The 10074-nt window shown below is 35.7% G+C and overlaps 1 protein-coding gene across 1 annotated transcript; it reads left to right on the top strand.

Annotated features, from left to right (window-relative positions):
- The first annotated feature begins 5538 nt into the window (after positions 1-5538).
- Positions 5539-9103, top strand: LOC139866472 (pentatricopeptide repeat-containing protein At3g02490, mitochondrial-like). The gene is made up of 2 exons (XM_071854709.1): positions 5539-7712; positions 9090-9103. Exon 1 carries the CDS (start codon positions 5620-5622, stop codon positions 7573-7575), a length of 1956 nt encoding a protein of 651 aa, XP_071710810.1. The 5' UTR covers positions 5539-5619; the 3' UTR covers positions 7576-7712; positions 9090-9103.
- Positions 9104-10074: the final 971 nt, after the last annotated feature.

Raw genomic sequence — 10074 nt, 5'->3', positions numbered from 1 at the left:
TTCGACATCTGATGATTTCTACGTATAGACAATTACCGTATATAATAGTTTACAATACTGCATCCGTTGACAATGCAGTTAAAATAAGATACACGGTGATGATTTTGTGAATGCAAAGTTTTCTTGAATAAAGCATGTATGACTTCATGCACATAGCTTGTATAACGTATAAGCGAATAGCGGGAGACTTCTAGAAACCTGAGAATAAACATGCTTAAAAGTGTCAACACAAAGTTTGGTGAGTTCATAGTTTTAATGTTGCACATAAATCGTATGTAAAGGTGGATCACAAGATTTCAGTTGTTTCTTCCAGAAACGTTTATCAAATGATTCTACGTAACAGAGCACCCTGGTAACTAAACTTAACGTATATATAATTTGTACCCTTTGTATAATCATCTTAATAATACACGCAAACCAACGTGTACACTTCTCAAATAGCATACGTCCATTAAAAGGCTAGTGCTCTAGCTCAGACGGGGATATCAAGCCCTATGGATCCATATACTACTACTCGCGCCCACCAGTTCTTATAACCGGCAGTTACTAGTTACCAAAGCTAAGGGATTTTCGGTTCAAACTCAGTGTAGAATTTAGTATGTACTTGTGTCCATTGTTTAAAATAAAGTGCATGTATTCTCAGCCCAAAAATATAGATTGCAAAAGCAATTACAAAGGGAGCAAATGAAACTCACCTTAGCAGCACATAAGGTCATTTACCAAAAAGTGACCGAAACTCGGAATGCAAAATTAACCATAGATCTCAACCTATAGAACATATGTTGATCAATACATGTCTAATAAGCTAGGTTGGGTCATAGTGTATCACAATCCTAATGCTCGAGATTGACATACAAAAGTTATCAAAAGTCATTTCAAAAAGTCAACCTGACCCAATATGATCTTTTAAAATCTATACTATAGTTTGAATGATCATGGTAATCGAAAATAGTTTAACATTTCACATGGTTTCCCAATTCTTGAATAATTAGACTATAGTTTTATAAAGCTTTAAAATATGATAAAACAGTCAATTTTGACAATTGTTCAACAAATCGAGACGTGCCTTATATAGAAATTTATTTACTCGATTAGTAATATTTGAAAATCCAAATTATCAATCTTATAAACAAGCTGTTTAAATATCAATTGCAGATTCAAAAGCAATTTCAATTAATGTTAATCATAATTCAGTTGTCCATATCTTTTAATTCGTTCATCGAAATTACGCGATCTCTAAATGAAAAGTTATTGATTTTTCGCCAGCTTTCCAAAAACATGCATATCATATACCTTATATCAGTAATATATGTTTTAAATTCGTGATCTATTATAAACTATTTAACGACAAAATTAATCGTACTAGCATGCATAATCCTATATACTCGAGCACTAGTCAAGAATACACTATTAATATATAATAGATAAGATATAAATGCTTGCGTATCAATATTGTGATTCAATATTGTAGGAAAGTATGTAGACGCAACGGAGATGATAAATACTAGTTTGACTCACGAGCAAAACCCTTGAACAATACCCAAAACCTCTTTAGTAATAACCCATAGTTTCCTTACCTCTATCCCGCTTGAAAACCCATTTTGAAAGTGACACGCTCATGACCTCGTCGTAGTATTTTAAGTGATATAATTAGTAATAATAATAATACTACTACTAATAATAATAAAATAAATAAATAATAATAATCTTTTTAATAATAATAATAATAATAATAATAATAATAATAATAATAATATTAATATAAATAATAAATAATAATAATATTACAGAGGGAGTAGTATATGTGTAAACAAAACTCGAGCAGAAACTGGCCTTTTATAGGCAACTTTTTGGAATCTGATGCTCATGCGATCGCATGGGTTTTTAGTGTATTTTCCATGCGATCGCATGGCCGCCTGATCCAGCTTAAAATGTTTTTGTTTTCTTGTTTGTCGACATATTATTATATAATATATATAATATATATAATTTAAATAATTAATTATATATTATATTAAATTCATGTGCATAGTTGACTTGTAATTTTCGTTCCGATGACTCATACGTTGTCACTCGACTTATGTCCCGGTTCCGGTTTCTCGAACGCATTTTCGTACGCTTAGAAAACTCGCAATTTACGTTTTGTGACTCGTACATTTGTCAAAATATAGTCTTAAATTATCAATAAACTATATCATTCAAAGTGTATCTTAAACTTTCGAGTATTTTGGTCATTTACTTCTATAAATCATTGTCTCGCTATTTGTTAATATATATATAATAACAAATCGTTTTTTGACCAAGTTAATATATATTTTCAACATTCATAAACACGTTTTAAATATACGTCGCAAGTTATTCACATAATTAATATTTCAACTTATCATATATATTCAAATAAATATTTAAACCAATAAGTTTAATGTACGGTATCAAACAATTAATACATTGTTACGTTTTCAAGTTATAGTATATATATATGTATCTATATACATATAATTGTTCGTGAATCATCAAGAACAATCGAAAGATATTTGAATATATGAAAGTAGTTCAAAAATTTTGAGATTCAGTTTTACAGACTTTGCTTATCGTGTCGAAAATGTTAATCATACAAAGATTAAGTTTAAATTTGGTCGGAAATTTCCGGGTCATCACAATGATAAACCTATGAACTCACCAACCTTTTGGTTGACACTTGAAAGCATGTTTATTCTCAGGTATGAAAGAAATCTTCCGCTGTGCATTTGCTCATATTAGAGATATTACTTGGAGTCATTCATGGCATATTTCAAAAGACGTTGCATTCGAGTCATCGAGTTCATCAAGATTATTATTAAGTCAATTATAGTTGGAGGTATTATGAAATAGTATGCTTGCCGTCAACTTTCGATGTAAAGAAAGTTTGTCTTTTAAAAACGAATGCAATGTTTGTAAAATGTATCATATAGAGGTCAATTACCTCGCGATGTAATCAACTATTGTGAATCATTTATATTGTATATGAACGGGTCCTTTCAGTGTTAAGTACACTAATGGATGTTGTGAACTCCGATGGTCCTTCGCGAGTACCATTCCCTTGTGCTATTGGTTAACTATGGTTGTGTGAGTTTAGTATTAGCATATTAAATTGTGAACTATATGCTTTTGGCGATGCTAGCTTATTGTGAATTGTGGATATTTAGTATGCATTGTGATTGCATGATTGTTGAGTTGCTAGCTCGTATGCGGTATTTGTGTAAGTGTTTGCAAGTAAGTAGATTATATATGTATGTGTATAATTATTGCATTCACTAAGCTTTATGCTTACCCCTCTCGTTGTTTACCTTTTTACAGGTATTGTGAAGCTAGCTAGTTGTTAGACTAGATGCGTAGGAGCGCTTGGGCTCGATGGGGTAGCCTTTAGATATTTGGATGCGAATTGGGGATTTGGTGTAATTGGGTCGAATTAGTCACCTTAATTGTAACGGATCGTTTTGTTGCAACTAATGGTTGGTCATGGTTATGTAAGACTAAAATGTGTAAACGGTGGCATTTTGGGTCATAATGAACTTGTGCTTGAGTTCTCGGAGTGTAGACTTATGTTTGGGTATTTGGGTTGGGATGACACTTAGTCAAATTTAGAATCTGCAACATTCAGGTGCAGGAGCGCCGCTTTTAGTGGCAAAAGCGCCGCTCCTGGTCAGCATCTGGTAGTCTTTTTGATCAGTTGTCAGAAGCGCCGCTTTTGGCAACAAAAGCGCCGCTCCTTAGTCACAAAAGCGCCGCTCTTGAGGTGTGGTGCGCCGCTCATGTTTTAAAAAAATGTCGGTTTTTCGTTTATCGGGTTGTGGTCGTTTCATGATGATTCTAGTTTGTAGATCTGTTTAAATTTTTTTATTTTGAAGTTGCATGTCACTAAAAGTCGAATGCTATATCTTTTTTTTATGTATTCATGAATTTTTTGTATGCGTTCTTACTTTTTACATGTTTATGATTTTTTAGCGCGTTCATGAATTCTTTTGTACGTGTTCTCGAAGGCTTCATGTCACCGAATATCAAAGGCTGCATTTTTTTACATGAAAGCACAATTACCAATATCGTCGGAGAACCAGAAAAGGGATATACAATTAAAAAGACAAAAATACCTTCATGTGTCATGCACATCCGTTGAGTTAACGAAAAAAATAAACAGTCGTAAATGGGAGGGATGACCCGTATTAAAAAATACAACTCAAGGGACGAAGGGGACAAAAGAAGTTTAGAATGAGGAGTGCATTTAGGGTAAATCACATGGACGATCGTCTAATGTCGTAATTTGGGTTACTTAATACTCAATTTTTTTTCCCTTTTAAAAACATATAATAACATTAAAACGAAAATAAAGATCAACAAGTACAATTAATACAACGAATTCAAAACGGTCCTAGCTAAACAACACAAATCTAAACAAAACGATTACACCAACAACCAATAAGTTGAGAACTTTTTTAACTAGAAAATAATTCAAGTTAAAAACTATAACATGTAATGTAATACTTCGTCCCACATCGATTTGTGTAAAAAAAAGTTTGAGTCCCTTATAAGGTAAATTCCATCCTTACCAGACACAACGCGTTTTGGAGCTACAAGCACAGCAGATCCCGTTAGAACTCTGCAATTAAACGTGCTCGAGCGGGAGTAGTACTAGGATGGGTGACTTTCTGGGAAGGCCTCGTGTGGTCACCAAAAAAATCCGTGCGCATGTGGCAAAGCGGACAATATTGTGGTCGTGGTAAGGCGGGATGTTACAGATGGTATCAGAGCACTAGCCTCTCGGGATGTGACGGGCACTCGGCTCGTGCATTTTCTGAGGTATGGATCCAGACTATCAATTTGTTTCGGCCTGACGAGGACGTCAAGAATCTAAGTGGGGGAGTTTGTAATACCTCTTCCCACATCGATTTGTGTAAAAAAAAGTTTGAAATTCTTATAAGGTAACTTCCATCCTTACCAGACACAACGTGTTTTGGGGCTACAAGCACAGCAGATCCTGTCAGAACTCTGCAGTTAAACGTGCTCAAGCAAAAGTAGTACTAGGATTGGTGACCTCCTCGGAAGGCCTTGTGTGGTCACCAAGAAAAAGTTGTGCGACTGTGGGTAAAGCGGACAATATTGTAGTCGTGGTAAGACGGGATGTTATAATACCCCTCCCACATCGATTTGCACAAGTAAGTTTGAGTCCCTTATAAGGTAACTCGTATCCTTACCAGACACAACGCGTTTTGGAGCTACAAGCACAATAGATCCCGTCAGAACTCTGCAGTTAAACGTGCTCGAGCGAGAGTAGTACTAGGATGGGTGACCTCATGGGAAGGCCTCGTGTGGTCTCCAAGAAAAAGCCGGGTAATATTGTGGACTTGGTAAGCTGGGATGTTACGTGTAAACAAAAAAATTATGAAAAAGAATAAAAAAGAAAAATGAAAAAAAAAAAAAAAAAAAAAAAAAAAAAGTATCGTGATCCCTCATTTCCCTGCGTGTGAAACACCTGATATTATTCAACAAAACAACTTGAATCTATAAACCCTAAAAACCCACCCGACCTTCAAAACCCCTAATTTCCATCAGCCGAAATCTCACATTTTACCCCCAAAATCAGCAATGAGAAATCAATGGCGTCTTCTTCTTCAACGTTGCAAATCTATTTCCATGGCTCAATCCAAGGTACAATCGTCACTCACACATCCTATCTCTCATAATCGCACACTCAATTTACACACACCCCAATTTCATTTCAAAAACCCTAATTCTCATCGATTATTTTCATCATCATCATCATCGTCATCATCGTCATCTGTTGAACAAATTAAACAACTAGATCAATCTGCCATCACTTCCGCGTTGATTGAACTGTATTCAGATCCAATTAAAACTAACGAGGATGTTTTGATTGAATTGAAATCCAAAAATGAACTAATTGTTAGTGAGAATGTTAACGAGTTTTTTAAAAACCGTGGTTCTGAACCGGGTTCTGATAAGAGGTTTTATGACTGGGTTATGAGTAATGAAAGTGATAAGTTGAGCTCGAATTCTTGTAATCGATTATTAGGAATGTTGGGTGGGAATGGGCTGGTGAAAGAGTTTTGGGAATTGGTTGATTTTATGAAGAAGAAAGGGTATGGAGTTAAAAAAGGTGCATCGGTTCGGGCCATGGCAAAATTTGAAGCAGACGGGTTAGAAGGCGATGTGAAAAAGTTGAAAGATTTGTTTGCGTTAGGATCGGTTGATAATTCGGTTGAGAAAGTTAGTTATAAAGTTTGTAAAGTTATTAAACAAGTACCTTGGAGTGATGATGTGGAAACAAAGCTGAAAGATATGGGGGTTGTGTTTACAGGTGATTTGGTTAAGTTGATAATAGAAGGTCTCGGGACCGAGCCGAATAAAGCGGTTATCTTTTTTAGGTGGATTGAAGAGAGTAGTTTGTATAAGCATGATGAGACGAGTTATAACGCGCTTGCGCGAGAGTTGTTTAGAGAGGATTATATGGATAAGTTTTGGAGGTTGATTGATGAAATGAAGACGGCTGGTTTTGACTTGGAAAAGTCAACGTATGTTGGTGTTTTGAGTAAATTGGTTAGGAAGAAAATGTTGAAAGAGGCTGTTGATTTGTATGAGTTTGCTTTGGGTGGTAATGTTAAGCCCTCATTGCAAGATTGCCCGTTTCTGTTAAGGAAAATAGTAACTGGTGACGAGTTGGATATGGAGTTGTTTTCGAAGGTGTTAAGGGTTTATAAAGAGAGTGGCAACAGTTTAACGAATAAGGAATTGGATACTGTTCTTAAGTCGTTAACGAGTGTTGGTAGATACGGGGAATGCAACAAGATTTTAATAGCAATGGAGGAATTTGGTTTTGTTCCTGATGAAAAGTTGCAAGGCAAAATCGGCTTCCAGCTCAGCAAAGACAGTAAAATGGAGGAAGCGGGCGAGTTTATTGAATTTTTGGAAGCTTCTGGAACTGCTCCGAGTTATAAAACTTGGGTGTCTTTAGTTGAAGGATACTGTGCTTCGAATCATTTGGATAAAGCTTGTGATTGTTATAAAAAGCTTCTTGAAATCGAAGGTGCATTTAATGGCGGTTTTGCGTTGGAAACATTGACAAATGCGTATTGTTCAAAGGGTAAAGCAGATGAAGCTTACAAACTTCTTTTAGAGGTGGTAACTGAGAAGGGTGTTAAACCGTGGCATACGACTTATAAGTTATTAATAACCAAACTTTTGGATCAAGGGTTGTTTAAAGAAGCTGTTAACCTTTTTGGTCCAATGAAAGGTAACGGGTACCCACCTTATATTGACCCGTTTGTTAAATTTGTTACAAAGAAGGGGTCTACTGATGATACGGTAATGTTCTTGAAAGCTATGACTGTTAAGAATGTACCGTCGACAGCTGTTTATACACGTGTTTTTAAAGCGTATTTTAAGGCTGGAAGACATAATGAAGCACAAGATTTTCTTTCGAAATGTCCTAGGTTTATTAGAAACCATGTTGATGTTTTGAATCTGTTTAGTTCGATGAAGCGTGTTAAAGACACTGCAGGTTCTACACCTGTCGCTGCGTAAGGAACAAGAAATTTTTATCTGATTGGTGACAACAAACAGTTAGAACATGGTTGGGTGTTTTTTGGTATTAGCAGATTAAATGTTTTCTTCTAACCTTTTGAATGTGGGAGCACAATCCACATACCTTTTAATATTTGGTAAGTCAGTAAGATTTATATTCTTAATAATAATTTTCCTAAGCGCATTTATAGCTTGTATGAAGGTACGTTATGCTATTATGTGTTGCTTTATGCAATCTGATGTGGTGATGCTATGCTGGTTATATTTATGGGATTTTGTAAATTTGATTGTTTATAGCTGGTCCCTTTAAAGGCGTAGGTAGACTACTTAGAGATGCTTCAAAAGTGTTGTATTCCTAAATGTTTTAAAAGTTTATCGAACATGAATATACGCATAACGATGCATATAAATGAAAGTTAGAAAACCTGTGAGTCACCTTGAAATTGATCAAGCTTAAACAATTCAATCGATCTTGTCTTTTTCATATACAATTTGCTAATTAATTGGTTAATCTTACAGAGCACTTTTAGACAAAAATTATCGAAATATGGAATTGTCGGTACACTAGATCAATATATTATCGTTTCTCTCCATTTTCACAATTTATATATCTTTGAATTCGTTAGTTGTAGGATCAGTGTGTTTGAACGCTGATCAGTATTTTGTGGTAAGCTTTATGCTCTATTTGTAAGTTGTTGCAGGGAATTGGCGATCAACAGAAAACAAACTGTTTAATAACCAACTAGGTTTTTATCTGCAACGCTTCAAAAGCTTTTTTGTTTTGTTGAAGTACTGTGGTTAATAGATCAATCACTACATGTGTATCATGTATGTGTTCCTTTTACTTTGTTTTCTCATTATCTGCTGTTGTATCACACTATCACTGATCTTGATAAATTTCTTTCTATCAGCCCATTCAACATCCGTTTTTGAGCCCTAACTCACTAACCAAATCCATCAGTTTATTACCAGTGTTGTACTGTAATAGTCAGCTGACTATTCCCCGTCTAGTCGGATTTGGGGACTAGTTCGACCCGACTAAGCCCAAGTCGGTCAAAGTTAGTCAACGGGTCAAATCGGCCAAAAGTCGCTAAGGGCTAAGGGCCTGTTTACTGTACACTCAATTATATGTTTCTGTACAGCTCTTAATTCGGTAAGTGAAGTTGATGTTTCTTTGTCACTTAATCTATCATTTAATCTGAAAATTGGCCTGTTTAAAGAGACATAGAATCAGACATCCTTTTCCATTAAGAGCCAAGTAGAAACATGGGCAGATTCAGAAAAAAGTAAACAGCCCCCAAGTCAGGAAAAATCGGGATTTATTCAGTCAAAATTTGTCGAAGTCATAGTTGGTCAACGGCCGACTTGTTCCCACTAGGTCCTGTTCGACTAGCCCTAACTAGCGACATTCGCAACCTTGTTTGTTGGTACTTTTTTTTGTTAAGAATATTGTCTGCGGATCAACTATGAGTAACTATAGCACCTCGAATGAGATATTGTACCTTCATTTGCAGATTGGACTATTTCAGAAATTTGGGTTAATGTGCTGATAGAGTTGTATGGAGTCTGCATTAGAACTCACAATGTTTTAACAGTCATTCAATTATTAAATTTCCCATCTCTTTTTGATTGAGGATGAAGTATGAAAGCGACTCGACTTTCACTTATTTGTGCGCCACTCTGGCGATTTGATATGACTTGTGGTCCGTGATGACAAACCGCAGTGAAGGTGACCAAACAAAGATGTTATTAATAGGTTTTTGTCACTTACCAAAGTTTCTGTTTGCTAATTTGATTCTTGATAAGCCTGGTCTCTCGACATCGTAACGTACCACTCGCATTGCATGAGATACACGTCGGAATGGTATTATTAGTTTCGGATGTATCAAAAATCGGATTTACCTGAAGAGGGTGTTTTTGGTTTTGGAATGTAGCCTTGAAACATCAAGACAACTAGTGTAGAAACAGTGGATATGACAAATAGCAATCAACTTGTCATCATTATTCAATTAACTCGACCCCTTGAAATTTGACTGTAACATTTTACATGCGAAATCATATCCTTTAATTTTCTTTTTTAATTTCTAATCCCAATTACCACCGATGACCGGACAATTGACCTGTCAGTATAGCGGCACATAGGTACTTCTTCATTAACAATGAACGTTGTCATCCAATGATTGTAGACTGAACTTTTTTGCTAATTAAACCATCTCCATTTAACTGAATGGTTACCACTTTTCTGGGTGTCCGTGAGGTCTAGAGTTCGAGTCTTACATGGAGATTTCATATTGCAATTTGCTTTTGTAGTTGGTTATGGAGTCCTCTAGAGACATCATTGTCTGAGCATGTCCTATGACTGTTGTTCAAGGGGTGCTTTCTAACAGTGACTATATGCAGAGCTTGTCTTATGCGGTTGTTCGGTGGAACATCCTAGACATGTGGGACGGATATGATCGGGTGGTGGAAATTCCTTTGGTGATCCAGTGACTCCAATCT

This window comes from Rutidosis leptorrhynchoides, chromosome 9 (genome assembly GCF_046630445.1).
Source record: "Rutidosis leptorrhynchoides isolate AG116_Rl617_1_P2 chromosome 9, CSIRO_AGI_Rlap_v1, whole genome shotgun sequence".
NCBI lineage: Eukaryota > Viridiplantae > Streptophyta > Magnoliopsida > Asterales > Asteraceae > Rutidosis > Rutidosis leptorrhynchoides.
Note: the sequence above shows the minus strand (reverse complement) of the source record. Positions and strands in the feature narration are given on the sequence as shown.